This window comes from Xenopus laevis, chromosome 1L, assembly GCF_017654675.1.
Source record: "Xenopus laevis strain J_2021 chromosome 1L, Xenopus_laevis_v10.1, whole genome shotgun sequence".
NCBI classification, from domain to species: domain Eukaryota; kingdom Metazoa; phylum Chordata; class Amphibia; order Anura; family Pipidae; genus Xenopus; species Xenopus laevis.
The window spans coordinates 64768858-64787007 of record NC_054371.1 but is presented as its reverse complement, the minus strand read 5'-3'; the positions used below and the strand labels follow the sequence as shown (position 1 = coordinate 64787007).

The 18150-nt window shown below is 39.5% G+C and overlaps 1 protein-coding gene across 3 annotated transcripts; it reads right to left on the bottom strand.

Moving 5' to 3' along the window:
- Positions 1-7012: 7012 nt before the first annotated feature.
- On the bottom strand, positions 7013-17726 carry XB5734924.L (uncharacterized XB5734924 L homeolog). 3 transcript variants are annotated; one of them, NM_001114792.1, is given in 7 exon segments: positions 7013-7754; positions 8684-8744; positions 10167-10313; positions 12475-12609; positions 14917-14976; positions 15930-16149; positions 17447-17606. In NM_001114792.1, coding segments are annotated over 6 exon segments (633 nt in total). In that variant the 5' UTR covers positions 16056-16149; positions 17447-17606; the 3' UTR covers positions 7013-7650.
- Between the last annotated feature and the right edge of the window lie 424 nt (positions 17727-18150).

Sequence of the window (18150 nt, the reverse complement as noted above, 5' to 3'; positions counted from 1 at the left end):
TAATGCACATGTTCAGCCACAAGAAGAAAGATGAAGCTGAAAAGACAATCACTCTGTGGTGCTTGATGGGAGAACCCCAGGCTGGTGCAGTTTTTTTTGCAGCAAAAAATTTTATTGGTTTCTATACTGTAAAGTAGTGATCGGCCTAGAAGTCTGGTAGTTTTATAGGTGCTCAGCTAATATGGATAACATGCTGCAGTTGTACATTCTTTCAATCTGTATTTACAGTATGAGAGAGAAATTAATCTGTGCACTAATATGCTACATCTAACATCTGCAATTCTTTTCCCTTTTTGTTTTGATCCAGATCAGTTTTAATTTCTGTTCAGAAACATGTACTGGTTTGAGTATATCCATGTATATCCGGGTAAAATCACATTATATTTTAGGAGAGTTTAACTGGGAACTTGTTGGTGTTATTAATTTTACTCAGGGTCAGAATCAAACTCTGGTCAAGCATATTGGAATGTCACGGGACAATTACATGGCCAATCAGAGCATTCAAATATGAACACAATATAGCACAATAGAGAACCAACAACAAGTTAGTAAACCCAGCAAAAATAGAGATGACATGAGTAGAACAAAATGTTACTTTTGTTTTATTTATTTTTTGGGTCAAAAAGGATGGACTGTTTACTGGTGAACTGTTGTGGGTTTATATTGATATAACAGCTCTAGCTCCATGCTGCCTTAAAAATGAACTTTCCATCCATAAATGAATCTTTGTATTATGCCTGCCTTGCCTTAACTCAAGCATGTTGGGTAACAGCCTGAGCTGAGTGACTCTCTGATTTTACCTTATAGCTTGCAAATTCTTTAGTGGACATTTTGTGATGTATTAAACGATCTTGTAAGCCAATAAATAATTTATATTAAAGGAGTTGTTCACTTTTAAAATAACTTTTAGTATGATGTAGAGAGTGATATTCTGAAACAATATGCAATTGGGTTTACTTTTCTGCTTTTTGAGATACTTTGCTTTTTATTCAGCAGCTCTCCAGTTTGCAATTTCAGCAATCTTAATGTTAGGGTCCAAATTGATTTGCGTTTGATTGATTTGAATAAGAGACTGAACCATGAAATAGGAGAGGATCTGAATAGAAAGGTGAGTAACAAAAAGTAGCAATATTGATTAATAATGTAGCCTTACAGAGCATTTGTTTTTAGGTGGGGTCAGTGACCCCAACCGAAAGCTGGAAAGAGACAGAATAAGAAGGCAAATAATTCAAGAAGAGCAATGGAAAAGTTACTTTGAATTAGTCATTCTGTAACATACTAAAATTTAAAAGTGAACCACCCCTTAAAGTTTCAAAAGTAAAGTACCAAAAACATCTGTTAAAAGTGTGATCATAATAGATCGATATCTACCATTTCTTTAATTGCCTAATGACTGAATTCTTATTAATGCCAATTTGTGGCAGGAATCACAGTGGGCAGATTGGCCTTGAGTAGTTGCAAAGCGTATTACTGGGTTTTTGGTTTTTTTTGGCAACTTTCCATCACTAGAGAGATTATATTTCCGAGAGAGACCGAGAATAATGCTTTGAGTGTACATATTTGAGAGAGAGAGAGAGAGAGAGAGAGGAGAGAGAGAGAGAGAAGAGAGAGAGAGAGAGAGAGAGAGAGAGAGAGAGAGAGAGAGAGAGAGAGAGAGAGAGAGAGAGAGAGAGAGAGAGAGAGGAGAGAGAGAGAGAGAGAGAGAGAGAGAGAGAGAGAGAGAGAGAGAGAGAGAGAGAGAGAGAGAGAGAGAGAGAGAGAGAGAGAGAGAGAGAGAGAGAGAGAGAGAGAGAGATGCCCAAATGTAGTTTTAGTTGACACACAAAATGATTTGAAGGGGAAATGTTTATAGCTCAATATTACAGACCAAATAAAGCTCCTACTGAACCTGATAGACCACTCCTCCATTTTAATACCCCAAATTTAAAGGGATACATCTATCAGCTAACTGTAATGTACTTTTTATAATTCAGTTTGTTTACAGAAACTTTAATTGTGCTTTGTTATTGCATGGGAGATACATGTTTCATAAATGTTCTGTTTTATAAGTTCAGTGCTTGTGATTGTACTGCCTCAGTTAAGCTTTATTCTCTTCCGCTCGCCCTACACGCTGTTTTGGCAAGATCAGTGTACAATTATGTCTTTGGATCAGTGCCTGGATGGGAAAATGGGCCAATCAATGGCCCAGAGGTAGGTACTGTGGACCTACAGGGACTTGTAGGGTGTGGATAGAGCTGGAAGGCTACTGGCCCATGTATGGGGGCTCTTTTTATATAATTTAGCTGTTGCCAGTCATTGTATTCAAACCCTTTATTATTATTTTATAGTTTGCCATTCAATTCTGCCATATTCCCCTCCACCCTTTCATTTGCTCTATTTTGGTAAGTCTGAATATTTGATCCAGGCTCACTATTGAGCTAGTTCATGTCTGCTTACTATAAAGTACCAGAGAAGAAAGGGCAGTCACTTGGCTTTGAATGTTCTGTAGTGACTTGGCAGTAGTGCCAAAATATAGGGCATTGTGGAAAAAGAGTGCCATCACTATGATATCTGGTTGTGGGGTTGGCATGACAGAAACTTTGAAATAATGCCAGTATTTAAGTTCCCTTGAAATACTACAAAGGTTTGTTTGTTTCGAAAATGTGAATATAAAAGATATTCTACGTTTTAATGGAGAAGGAATTACTGGGGGTGCCAATTTGTTAGACACAATTTAGCGTGTATAATTGCTTTCCTGAGACCTGGACCTGTGCTCCCATTTGTTGAAACTGTACCAGCTTGGGGCATTGCTATAGGAGTGCCATGCTGCCATCTTCTGTCTCCCAGGGATTACATTCAGTTCATGGCATAAGGCAGAGAATTTGTTGTATCAGCCATAAATCCAAGAATATCTAGGATAACAAACGTGCTCACCTTAAAGTGATACTGACACTAAAAAAAACTACTTTTTAAAATATGAATGTACATTAAAAGTTACCTATAGGTCATGTTCACAGGCAGAAGCGGGACGTGCCTAGGGCACAAAGGTGGAGGGGCACCCGGCACATACCTCTTCTTCCACCTTCCACAACTGGCAATTTCTACTCTTCGGTGCGCACACACACGCTTGTGCTCAGGCACTTGAGTCCAGGCCCGGGACTGGCAATCGGTGGGTTCTGGCAAATGCCAAAGGGGCTGCTGTTAGATGCCATAGACAGTCACTATCGGTGGGGGCTGTTTGGGCCTCTGGGTAGTTGAAATGCCAAGGCATATTTTTAATCCCAGTCCAGACCTGCTTGAGTCTCCATGGCCGGCAGCAACCCTAGCATCGTTTGTGTGCGCTTACGTGATTCTGCGCACAAATGTAGCCGGCCGGCTAGGTCGCACGGTTGGCTTGGCCTGGCACCTGGTGGGAGGGTTGTGAGCCTGCAGTCCACCCAGGTACCCTACATGGTCAGGGTAATGGGTATTTTTGCCCATAAACTGATTCTGTGGGTACCCGCCTGATGCAGGAACTTAAATCTCACTGTAATTAACCTTCATGCTGTAGGAGTGCCATGCTGCCATCTTCTTCTGTCTCCCAGGGATTACATTCAAATTATGGCATAAGGCAGAGAAGACTCAAATCCTGTTGAGGAGCCTATTGGTGCTAATGAAAATTTGGTGCATGTTTATCTGCCTTTAAAGGACCAGTAACATCAAAAAAATTGGTTAGAATACAACGAAAAAAAACACCAAGATAATTGAAAGTTTAAAATTGCAAAGCCTTTTATTAAGAAATAAATTACAGAAACTCCACTTCTGCTCCTCTTCAGAAAAGGCGACAGGGCGACCATCCATAGTGCGGCGCTTTATTTCTCCTCCCTGGCTAGCTTCCATATTCTGACAGCTGGAAAAAGTCGGACGGTGCTGGAAATCGGCCCTGCGCGGGGGCACGGAGTCACAAGGAGCCAGTGGCACCGTATGGAAGCGGTGGATGAAGAGCTAAAGTGCCCGGTGTGCAGATCCTTCTGCAGGGAGACCATTATCCTCCCTGCTCCCACAGTCTGTGCCTATCCTGTGTGCCCAGAACATTCTTGTGCAGACCCCGGACTCCCCACAGAGGCGGCGCACCTCGGGGGAGATCTTGCGGGGACTCAGCTTCCTACTCACCCGGGGCAGCAGACGATGCTTAGCGAGAGTCCCCCGGGGCGGGTGGCAGTGCAGGCGGCAGGGCTCACAGACATTGCACTGCTTGCACATGACCTCCAGTCGCTCTGACCCTCACCAGGCAAAAGCCTCTCATTCTAAGCAAGGGAAAGGCTCATTATGGAGGGGAAAATCACTTAATAGACCCACGTGCTGCATGGGTGCCCAGAGCTCAGCATTGCCTGTTTGCTTGCTATGGGCAAATAGCGCTGCCTGCCATACAATTATGATACCTGTGCTGGGAAGTGGGGACTATGGACAACGTTTGGCACAGCCGGTAAGTGGCATCTCACCCACTGCTGCATCTCATCCAACTTGGGGCGTTTGTTGGTTATTATGCCAGTCCCATCCTGAAAGTGACATAGGAAGGTTTAAAAGCAGGAGTAGCGCTTATAGCTGGAAGGCAAGGTCTGTATTTTTTTCGTTGTATTTTAACAAATTTTTTAACATGTCCTGCATTATGCTGCAGTCTTTGTTCTGAACAATTACCTCATTGTGATTTGGCTCCTTTTAGCATTTTCAATTGTATTGTATTCTACTTAATTCTCTTTTGAAGAAATATACAAGTTGTAGGACATTATTTACAGAAAGTTTGCCATGAATTGCAATAGCAAACAATGGAAATGAATCAAACCCACCAGGACATGTCAACTCTCTTCCTGATATAGATAATGGGAGTCATAATGCTTTTTGCACACAAACTACTCAGCTTTACCATTTTTTCACCTTCAACTTATGTTGGGCATGCAGAATGACTACATTGGCTAGTTTGGTAGATTTCAGGCTGATTGTCTATGGCACTACCTACTGCTGCTGAAGGGGTGTAATTATTAAACAACCAGCAATTGATTTGAACAGTCACCTACAAGTTAGAAAACAAAGCAATGATTTGATTGGTTGCTATGTTTCAACAACCCCTAAGCTTGCTCTGTCACTGCCGCTGAAAAAATGGCCCAACACAATCTAAATTATGAAGCTCCTGTGGACAACTTTGGAGGCCTGGGGAATTATTGGGCTGCTTTTAATTCTTGAGCACAAATAACATTTTAATAATTACTTACATACAGCTCTTAGGCAAGCTTATATTTAGAGATGGGCCAAAATGCATCTGAAAAACAAAAAAAAATGGCCATGTATTTTCTGCTACTTAAACGAGACTTCTTACAGTGATACAGTACACAGGGGCAAACCCATATAAAGGACTGATTGGGCAGAGAACCTACTCATTTACTGCAAGGCGCAAGCAATTGGAATGGTTTATGCTTTGGGGGATACTAGGCAGTTAAATTTTGAGTTATTATGCAAAATACTGTGTGATCGTTTCGGCCAACTCTGAAGTCCTAGAAGCCTTGAATAAGTTGCAGGGAAATTACCACAAATAATCAAATAAATGGAAACAATTGCATATAATAATGTGTCCTCCCCCAAAACTAAAAAACAAAGCCCGAAAAGATTATCGAATATAAGTATGTTAAATTATTGTTGTATCCAACTATAACTCCAAGAATATCTAGGATAACAAATACTGTATGTGCTTGCTTTAAATTAGAGTCCTGTGTTGGTTTGGTTGGGCAGACCCATGCCCAACCCCTCCCTATGACCTAAGCCAACCCAGGGATCCAAGAAAAACATGACAAGAGTGACATCACAGTTGTCAAGAAGTGACATCACTGAGGCGGAGTACTTTTTCATACAGGGTGGTGGGAGGGTTGTGAGCCTGCAGTCCACCCAGGTAACCACAGACAGCCTACATGATCAGCCTATCAGCCTATGCTTTTTTTATGCTTTATGCTTTCAAAGTTGGCTACAGGGGGTCACCATCTTGTAACTTTGTACATCTTTGCAAGATTAAGACTGTGCACATGCTCAGTGTGGTCTGGGCTGCTTAGGGATCGTTATAAACAAAGCTGCTTGAGTTCTGCATGGCTGGAAAGTAAGGCCTGTAAGAAAACTCAGATTCTGCTCAGCGGGTACAAAGATAAGAAATCATCAATTTAGAACAGTTCCAGACCTGCTTTATAAAGAGAAAAATGACACTACACTTCAATATTAGAAAAATGGTCACACATAGATAATAGAAAGTAATTGGAAAAAGTTTCTATTTCTGGTGAACTACAGTATCTGAAAACAACTAGGTGTTTGAAAGTGAACAACACCTTTTGGTTTTTATAAATATATATTCATAAGGGTGAGTACAGAGAGTCATTTGGCTTTGTAATGTACCACTTTGGGTCTGTCTTGATTAGAGGAAGGCTCACGTGTGGCTTGTGGGCCTCTAAGAGAGCGTTAAGGGGTAACTCATAAACTGCCAAAATGCAATTTTATATATTTACTTTTAAAATTTGTGTTGACAAGACAATTATCCTGGGTAAGGGTGTGGATTTAATATATTCACGCTGGCAACTGATCTGGCTATACACCACCAATATACAGAATTGTATGAAACAAAGTTTCATGAGATTTTCAGACCATGTGTGGGCTCTAAACAATTGCCACAACAATTATCGTACCATGGTGATTGGTCATTTAGTTGATCAGATGTTAAAAATTTCTATTGGATAAGAATATGTTTGCAATGACATCCATAGGTGACACAAATTTCACACAATTGCTGTCTGTCAATTAATGGCCAGAACATCTTCAGGTTTATTTTCCCTACTTTAATCCTACAATTCTTATCTGATTAGTTTTAGATTGTTGCAATAAAACGTGTGGCCGATATCCGAAGGTACGACAAATAGTAGATGGCCAGCTTTAGGATTCGGATCTTGCTCTACAGCCCTACACAAACTCTGGTTTACCTTGCTTAGCAGATTTCAGCTGGAAACATAAATAAAAGACGCTATTAAAAAAAAAAAAAATATTTTATTGATTGTATTTAAAACCACAAATAAAAACTTTAAAAGCTTGAAAATGTGTTTAGATCATACATTATTAATCCTGTGCAACAAATATGTGCTGTATTTGGCTAAAGCCGGGGCTGTGCATGTGGGAGGATACAGAAATACAGGTCCATAGAATAATGTCTACTAAGCTTTTTCCTGAAGAAGTCGTGCTTGTGAAAGAGGTAGAGTTGTTGTATTACGCACAGAACATTCAATGTTTAAAGGACACTTAAAAATTGTATGGAAGGTTTGCTGGATCAAATCACACACCATTCTATAACACACACATCACTGGCCTTTTGGGTCCAGTAGTAACATATGCTATAACAATGATGGCCTGGGCATTTACCTAGAATGTCTGGTAAGGACAGAAAAGGTGATTCAAACTGACAAGTCCATTCTTTTGCAAATAAAGTTTAAAAAAAAAAACATATATATATATACTTTATCCAAAAATAGTAAAAACTGTCCTTTCTCCTGAATGTGGAAGGTCAAAAAGGAGACCCTGTTCAAAAAAATGTGACAATGGCCAGTAATCCCTTTAGAAAGTGGTCAATTCATTCATTTTGTCCGCAAGGTCTTTATAAAGAAAACAAGTTCATGAAAATCTGACGTATGGCGGAGGCCGAGAGAACTCTTCTTCTGTTTCCACGCTGCAGTCTGTAAACTGGGAAGCAGAGTTGAAGATCCGTTCATCCCCACCTAAGTTAAAGAAATGCAGGAGTCACATGCAGGCCTGGACTGAGAATCAACATAGGCACTGGCATTTTAGGTACACAAAGGCCCAAACAGCTCACACTAAAGCCCAAACAGCCCCCACCAGCCCAATAAATAGTAATTGTTTGTGGCAATTTACAGCAGCCCCTCTGGCATTTGCCAGAACTCACAGATTGCCAGTCCGGGCCTTGTCACATGTCCAAGGATTTGGAACAAACTACTTTAAACCAATATACACAAGAATTCATTCAGTGGCTTACTCAGTAATGTCCATAGCATTTTCTGTACACAGTGCAACCATTGTTCACTTTGTATTGTGCAGGGACGGCACCAAGTATAAATGCCAACTGACTCAGCAGATTTTATGGCCAAACAGAAATCCTTTGCATCTAAAGATCTCAAATCTGTGTGTTTGATTCTACAAAATGCATTTTCATAAATGCCATTTGGCTTTTATAGCCAACTAGTGCAATTAGCATCAGAATTTACTAATCAGCCTTTTAGCTTCAGCTTATATTACAGACCAACCTCATTTTCTGCTGGATAATTTGCAACAACCCCTAAGTTTAGCTTCTCAACAGCTGCTCAGAGCCCACTGAGCATGTGAGTGTCACAGACACTTTCCAAGATGGTGACCCCCTGTGACAAGTTTGAAATCCTGGATCATTGCTGCTATTGACAAGCTGAAACTTTACACTGGTGCAATAAGTTCAGTATATAAAATATGGCATCTTTAGTTACATTCATTTTTAGGGTTTAGTTCTCCTTTACAAACAGATGAGTTGGAGTCAGGTACCATAAACTGAGTCGTCGGAGGATTTATGTACCACCTCCACAGCCCTGGCTAACATTTAATTTTCCCTTAAAAATTCTATGATCTCTTGTGCATCTCGTCCATGAAATTGAAAGCTCACCTCTGAAAGTGCAAACAAGTTCAACAGTCTGAGGCTGCTCATGCTCAGGGTGTAACCAGTCCTGCAAAGAGACAATCAGTGCTTTAGTGACAGAGCAGCAGAAACTCAGCTTCGAGTTAGACAGAGCCAAGCTATTCACTGTAGGTACAGGTATGGGTTCTGTATTCTGGGAACCCATTACCTAGAATGTGTCAAATTATGTGTAAACCCATCTCCCATAGAGTAAATTTTAATCAAAATAATTCATAACAAAAGATAAAAATCCTATTTCTCTGGAATAATAAAACAGTACCTTGTATTTTAGCCCAACTAAGATAGGCTAAATCCTTGTTGGAGGAAAACCAATCCTGTGGGGTTATTAAAGGGCTGGTTTATTAAGCCACAACTTTCGGGTCAGGCTTTTTGATGCCAAAAAAATAAATAAAAAAATAAAAAACCCACAACAAATAGAGGGGAAAGAAAAGCATGACTTTTTCATGAGTTAGGGTTAGTCCACACAAGCAGATTCGTTGCCCCAGCGACAAATCGCCTTTTCTTCGGGGTGACAATCTCACTGAACTTGCCTTCCCCCTGCTCTCCTCCGGCTAAAGTGAAAATCGCCTGTGGCAATGCACACGCGCTGCTTCGTTTGGTTTGTTAATTTTAAGACACTGACTATGGGGCCGATTCATTAACTTTGAGTGAAGGATTCAAAGGTAAAAAGCTTCGAATTTCGAAGTTTTTTTGGGCTACTTCGACCTTCGACTATCGAAGGATTCGAACTAAAAATCGTTCGACCCCCTAGTTCGGCAGCTAAAAGCTACCGAAGTCAATGTTAGCCTATGGGGAAGGTCCCCATAGGCTTTCCTAAGTTTTTTTGATCAAGGATATTCCTTCGATCGTTGGATTTAAATCCTTCGAATCGTTCGATTAGAAGGATTTAATCGTTCGATCGAAGGAATAATCCTTCGATCGTACTATCTGCGCTAAATCCTTCGACTTCGATATTCGAAGTCGAAGGATTTTAGTTCCTAGTCGAATATCGAGGGTTAATTAACCCTCGATATTCGACTCTTTATGAATCGGCCCCTAAGACATTAATTTTAAGACACCTGTTCCTAAGTCATACAACTATTGTAAAGAGCTGCATAACTGGCTGGTGATACATAAATAAATGAGAATCCTAAAGAAGAAAATCATTCATAGTAATATTTGCTCTGTGTCAGAGGGAGGAGCAGCTTTGGGGAAAAAAATATTCTTTATTTACTTTTATTTCCCCTCTTTTTTGTACTAAAAAAAAAAAAAAAATTGATTTGGGCTGCCTTTTGAAACTAAAAAAAAAATGTGAATGAAGATATATAAATTAATTATGTGCTGAAAAACATTAACTGTAGAAAAGTCTGTTTGGATCCATATTTTAATGGTTTTAAGAGGAATAATAGATACTAAGCCAGTTTGATACAAAAAGAACATGTGATCTATACTTTTGTTTGAAAATGCTCACCATTCCAGTAATATCATCATAGCACATGCAATGTGGCAGGCTTCTGCAGCTCATGTAAGCAATAGACAGAGCAATGCAAAGGCTGGAGACAGATGCAATCAACATGGCGATATTAGCACCTTGAACAAGCTTACCCAGGATGAACCTCTACAGAAGAAAAAAAAAAAATATTATTATTAACAACAAGAAGAATAAACACTCACAACTAACCTGGAGGAAAAAAAAAACAGTAACACAACAATACTGTTTAATCTGAAAAGATTGCAGGGATATCAATCAGCTTTTTATTGGAAAAAGTTATAGTCATAACAAATATAGTGGTATCCTACAGTTAAAAACATGTCCTATCATATGCTACAAGCCAAGCAAATACAGAAAATGAAGAAGCACCTGCTGGCAGTTTGAGGAGTTTCTAAGTTTTTCTTTGAAAAGTGTAATCAGGTGTGTAACTATAGAGCAAGCAAAGGCTGGGGGCTCCAGGAGGTATAGGGGGTCCAACAGGGCAAGACTGATCATATGTTTTAATATACAAGATAAAATATATACTTATTCCCACAGTGTGGGGGAGCTTAAAGATTTTGCTGTGGTGCCCAGGGCCAGATTTACCTTGAAGTAAAATGGACAGCATCATTTTTATTCAGGTTTTAGCATAGTGCAGAATATTCTGAGAAATCCCCCTCAGTAACATCACTTCCATACCAGTCCTATAGGTGGTGTAACTGAAACCCTGGTTCTTATTATAAGGATGAGGCTCAGGTGAGAAGCTAAGCTGCAGGTTTATACTTTCTTTACTGCAAACCATACCTGGTTTTTGACATCTTTAACATTTTGTTGTTGTACCTCTCCAGTATAGAAAAGGTGGTTCACCTTTAAAGGGGTTGTTCACCTCTGAGTTAACTTTTAGTATGATATAGAGAGTGATATTCTGCGACAATTTGCAATTGGTTTTCATTTTTTATTCTCTGTGGTTTTTGAGTTATTCAGCAGCTCTCCGGTTTGCAGTTTCAGTAATCTGGTTGCTAGGGTCCAAATTACCCTAGCAACCATGAACAGATTTGACTAAGAGACTGGAATATGAATAGGAGAGGGCCTGAAAAGAAAGAGGAGTACTGAAAAGTAGTACACAAAACAGGAAAATAAGCAGCTCAATCCCAGCCATGAAATTTCAAAAGTGTGGCTCACCCAGGGTGTGAAAAATGACCTGGGTGTAAAAACCCCAGGTCTATCGTGTTCAGGCTCGACCCCTACACAACGACAGTGAATAAGGAAATTTAAGCAGTTAATGTGCCACACTCATCAATGGCGTCCGGTGGCTCGGGTGCAGCGCCCCAAACCTGTAGCTTTGGGAGTATTACGAACGACAACCTGACGCGTTTCGTATCTAGAAATACATAATCATAGGTACGTATGATTACGTATCTCTAGATAGGACTCATTGTTTTAGCTAACTGGAATAAAATCAAGTTTTATCAGCACTGGCTGGCTCCAGGAGTGAGTGTTCATTTCAGGTTGTCGTTACAAAAAAGTAGCACAAAACAATATAAATGCAGTCATACAGCGCATTTGTTTTTAGCTGGAGTCAGTGACCCCCATCGGAAAGCTGGAATGTCAGAAGAAGGCAAATAAGTCAAACTAGAAAAAATAAATAATGAAGACCAGTTGAAAAGTTGCCTACAATTAGCCATTGTAGAACATAGTAAAAGTTAACTTAAAGGGGAATCACCCCTTTAAGTTAACGTTTAGATGTTATAGAATGCCCAATTCTAATCAACATTTAAATTATTTATTTATTTATTTATTTTTTTATAGTTTTAATTATTTGCCTTTTTCTTCTCAGACCAGCTTTAAAATCGCGGTCACTGACCACATCTTAAAACAAATGCTTTGCATGACTACAATTGTATTGTAAGTGCTACTTTTTAGAACGCGTCTTTTTTTTTTTTCCCAGGCCCTAGCAACCAGATTGATGAAATTGCCAACTGGAGAGCTGCTGAATAAAAAAGCTAAATAACTCAAAACCCACAAATAATAAAAAATTAAAACAATTTGTAAATTGACCCAGAATATCACCTCTTTATCATACTAAAAGTTAATTTAAAGGTGAACCAACCCTATAAACAGTTAACTGTTTGCTACAATAGCAACTGCCCTTACAACAGCAACTCAAGCAATGATCTGACAGACAAACGTAGGAGAAAATATCGGTGTAGATAGATAATGGGATAATACATAATAATAATGTTGTCATTACACATATAGAACATTGTCCCATGAAACAAGACAATAATCCATAAGTATTGGTACTCACTGCATGAATAACATGTGCAGGTGCCGAAAATATATCATCATCGTCCTCCCCGTATCCAAGTGTCAAGGAAGAATATACAATAACAATCACGGTGGTGAAACACGAGAAAATGGAAGCAGCAATAAGTGCATTAACCTATTAAGACAGAAATCATAATTAGTCTAAATGTGATTTTAAAAATAGAATGTTTGACCTGATATTACTTTACCTACACCAGAAGCAAACCCTGGCAGTTTGCTTTTGGTAAATCAGATTTATTATGTAAAAAAAAAAAACAAGAATGTACCAGTGCTTTAAACTCTTTTAGATATAGAATGAATGCTCTTTAAAAAGTTGTGTTTTTCTCGTAACTTTATTGAAAATTTCTGCAAAAACTAGTCCCACCTATCTGTTTCGCTTCCTGCCAGCTGAATTGCCTATGAATTCGGCTAGTTGTCTATCGCCAGCTAGGCTGACCTGATAGGGAACTGAAGCCTGTCTTTGCTTGTGTGATTGCAGGGCTGTGATTGGCTATCCCCCTCCAACTTTTCTTTTAGCAGGGACCATTAGGACACACCCACCTCTGCTTTGAAACACTTAAGGGGACCAGAGAAGATCTATTGGGAGCTCAAATAAAGGGGGCATTTTTGAAGACAATATTAAATTGCACCCAAAAGTAAAAACCAGCACCATATAGTATATATTATTGCCTACATAATTAGGGGGTTTTCATTTATACTTTGTCTCATTTAAAGAAGTTACAAGAAGGAAATATTCCCCCTCCCCCACTACTGTATGTTATTTGAAATAGCTCTGTCTCCTGCTAAGGAAAATTGTGATCATTGCAATTTAACAGTAAGTGATGGTAATGTAACTTTTTTTTTTGTTTAATGCACAATGTATCTGTGCTGCTTTGGGGATTGTCCTGTTGTATTGTGTATTTGATGTACCGTTACGTGCAGATGGTCTGAATACAATGAAATGTTGCTGGAAGTCTCACCTGCTTCCACAATCCACTTCGTCTGGGAGTTTGTCACCCCTCTATCTTTTGCTGAGCTACACAATATCATGTATGCCTTTATGCTGATTTGGGGACCCTCTTCCTATGCAGAGTACTTTGTGGAGTACATATGTGTGGCAAGCAATGTGGATATGTAAAGTGTAAGTACAATGTACAGGTATGGGATCCGTTATCTGGAAATCACCAAAGTCGGAATGCACCGAATCCACTATTTTGGATTCGGCCGAATCCTGCGCAAAAGATTCAGCCGAATACCGAAACCAAATCCTAATTTGCATATGCAAATTAGGGGTGGAAAGGGATAAAATATTTTCTACTTCCTTTTTGTGACAAAAAGTCACGTGATTTCCCTCCCCGTTCCTAATTTGCATATGCAAATTAGGATTCGGATCCGGTTCGGCCAGGCAGAAGGATTTGGCCAAATCCTGCTGAAAAAGGCTGAATCCCGAACCGAATCCTATACCATAGAATAGACTATATTTGGTATGTGTGTGTATATATATATATATATATATATGTACAGATGTGTGGCAAGCAATGTGGATATGTAAAGTGTAAGTACAATGTACCTGACTATATATTTGTGTACTATATACTATATATTATGTACTATATACTATATATTTGCCTCGCAGGCGCTGCTTCTCAACCTAGCCACAGCTAAAATTAACCCCATATGGACCACACCATAATATTGATACAGTTAGAATTACCTAAACCTCAATTAGAGATGACCTAAACCTCAATTATAGATCCCCTTTAAGGATGGATTCTTGGTTCCCAATGACCAATTATTCCATTATGCATAGCACAGCATATTATTATATATACACTCTCTGATTAAAATCACACAATCTACAAATCATCTCTCTTGGCTTTAGCTTAGCACCTAGTAACTGTATACAGGTCTAGGAGAGAGCTGAAACAGGATAGCAGTTAACAAATAGACATTAAAAGTCAAAAAACAAATGGCCCTTTAATGACATGAATACTTTTGCAAAGCAACCAGCATTTGAATCTTTGCAATCAAACTAGAACTAGTGTGAGCAGATGGGCAGTTTATGGAGGCAATGATAATCTCCGACTGAAATTTCTTTGTAAGCGGAGCTTTCAACCTACCATTTACATCTGGCAGAGGCAGGTAAGAATGCTAATGGTTCCAAACAGATAAAATATATTTTATATTATAAGTAAACGGCAGGTTTTTGTCATTGCTGCCACGTGGCAGTACAATTACCATGTCAATTAAAACGAGGTCACCTATGTACAACAGACATTGAAAAATAACTAAACAGTAACAATATGTCATGTACGACCAGCAATGGTTCTAATATGGTGCGAATAAAATCCTTGTATGCTCTGCTTCCTGGCAGTACCACTATGATTCATCAGATAAGGTTGGGTTAATCTTGCATAAGAATAAACAAAGGGGAAAGTCTTACTAGAACTGGGTTTTTTTTCTGCGATGAAAATATTGCCAGAACTCCAGGAATGGTCATAATCTGCAAAAACAAAAAGTTATATATAATTATAGGTTGGCTATAATAGCTGCTTGCTAGTGATGTGCAGGTTGAGAAAAGCTCATACTCGGCTTCTCTCATCCTTTTATAGACCTGCACCACCCGCCCGATGACATCACAAAAGGGGCGTGGTGCGCCTATAAAACCGGGAGCCGGCAGTCTAAGATTGCGGGTTGGGTAAGCAGGCAGAACAGCTCAACCCGAACCCTCCCATCAATACTGATTACCTTCCAAGATGCATACATTCATGATCTGAAAGATAATTTATTCCTGCAATATATTTTACTATCTCAAAGCAGACTATTTCATAGAAATACCCTGCATTGAATAATATTAAAAAAAAAAACAGAAATATATATATTTATAAGGAAATGCACCACAACTCTTTGTTTTAGTAAGCAGAACTGACCTAATTTGTTCAAACAGTAATCACTATATTCCTGCACCAGAACTAACGTGGGTGAAAGAGCAGTACCTGCACCAATTACCAAGGACAAATGGGGTCTTGTGGCTCAAATAAGGTGTTGTTTTAAATCAACTTTAGTTACAGAACAAAGTGCCTGTAGAAAAACCACACATGCAGAATTTGGGGATATGGGTAAATAGAGGGGCGAGATTAATAAAAGTTTGGGGTGAATGGGAAGTGGGTAATTGGGCTGAAAAATGGGGAGGCCCTCGACCAAACAGACAGCCAATGCCCCATGGAGTTCTACAGACGTTAGGACGTACTTACTAAAACTGGAGATAAAGATCACTGGTGATGTTGCTCATAGTAACCAGCAATTAGATTTAAATAATCACCTACAAGTTAGAAAACAAAAGCAATGATCTGATTGATTGGGCAACATCACCAAAGATATGTATTTCCAATGTTAGAAAACACTTTCCCCTTGCCACTAATAAAATGTTCTTATAAAAGTAGAAAAAAATATTACCAGCCCAGCCCAGAGCGGAGCCCTAGTTCTCCCAAGGGTGGATTCTCTTCTGAATGCTCCATCCATAAAGCCGGACACAATGGAGATGCCTGCACATGCTATCTGAAGGATCCCCAGCACCACCATGCTCCTGTGGTTGAAAATAAAGTAGCGGTAGCGATCCATTGGAAAGGCAATGGAAATCTCCTTCCTCTTGCAAAGATGGCAAACCTGTTGTGACCTAATGATACAGAAAAGAACAGATATAAACATAATACACAAGGAACACATTTTCCAGGGGTGCAAACTATTAGATATCCTTATCATACACATAGCCATGAATATTTTGTAAATGATATCCTTATAAACGGTGACAGTAACGTAACTAGAGGGGATGCGGGCCCTGGCCCAATCGCACCCCCTGCTCCCCCCGTAGTTACGCTACTGAATGGTGACTAGTGATGTCATCAGTTATAAACTGTGAGTAGTGATGTATTATAATAAATAAAGTACCCCTTGTTGGAAAATATGAGGATATTAGAAGTCACCTCGGAGTTCCATGACCTTTATAAAAACACTCGGCCTTCGGCCTCGTATTTTTATATGGTCATGAAACTCCTCGGTAACTTATAATATCCTTATATTTTACAATAAGGGGTACTTTATTCACCATATAATACACAAAAGCCATGAATATCTTGTAAATGATATCCTTATAAATAGTGACTAGTGATGTCATCAGTTATAAACGGTGAGTAGTGATGTCACATGACTGACTAAAACTTGTGTATTATTATAATAAGTAAAGTAACCCTTGTTGGAAAATGAGGATATTACAAGTAACCTCTGAGTTCCATGACCTGCTTATATGGTCATGGAACTCCTGGGTAACTTAGAATATCCTTATATTTTACAATAGGGGGTACTTTATTCACTATATAAACACTGCATACGAGTGGAAACATTTCAATCAGCAGTTTATGACTTAATGAAGCAGGAAATACTGTGCTGTGTATAGGGTTGCCACCTTTTCTGGAAAAAAAATGCCGGCCTTCCTATATATTTATCTTTTTTCCCTATTAATAACATTGAGATCAACTATCAATTTTACAGGCCAGGCCGCTAAAACCCCAGCCAGGTGGCAACCCTAGCTGTGTGGTATTGCTTAAAGGACATTAAAAAAACAAGTCAATAATCCATAATGGACTATAATTATCTATGTGCAAGATAGGTAGAGAGAGCAGAGAGTGAGGAGTCAGCATTTGCTTCAGAAACAGGTTTATACAGTCCTCTCTAGTACAGATATTAAATATAGACTTATTATCCCAAAAGTGTTCTGGTGTGAGACTCAAAGCACAATCCCGCATCCTCCAAGGCACTGTGACTGAGATATTAGCATATCCCAAGCGTTTACCCAAGTGCTCGACCGAATAGGAAGCAGCCAGCACAGAACAGCAAGGATGGTTGCACGTTACACCACAGACACAGCTGATACAGGAAAGTACAAGGCGCTGGGATAATCAGAAAAGCGCACAGACCCCCTATGGGCACCCGTAGAGATCGGACACGCCAGTCGCTAGTCCCAGTTCGTATGCTGCTTGCTGTCCTAGCGAACGCTAACAAGTGAGAATAGCACTCAGTTTAGCACAACAACATTCCGCGTCGCAATAGAGAATTGAGGGCTGTGCCGCGCCTTTGTCCACTAACAGAAAGTCAAAAAACCGGGAGCTGTTCCTGGAAATGTGAGCGCAGGTGAGTTTATGGCCCGGCCCCTGACAAGTGCACAGCCTAGTGTAGGCCCCGCCCCCTATTATACCTGAGGCCCCGCCTTAGAAATGCACTGACTAGGAAAGCAGCACTCATCTCAGGCATTTGAAGGGGTTCTTTTAGTAACTTTTAGTATGAGAGTGATATTCTGAAACAATTTGCAATTGATTTTCATGTTTTATTATTTGTATTTTTTTTTTGTTATTTAGCTTTTAATTCAGTAGCTCTCCAGTTTGCAATTTCAGCAATCTGGTTGCTAGGATCCAGATTACCCTAGCAACCTTGCACTGATTTGAATAAGAGACTGGAATATGATCAGGAGAGGGCCTGAATAGAAAGAGGAGTAACAAAAAAGTAGCAGTAACAATGAATTTGTAGCCTTTACAGAGCATTTGTTTTTTAAATGGGGTCAGTGACCCTCCATTTGAAAGCTGGAAAGAGTCAGAAGAAAAAGGCAAATAATTGAAAAATACGT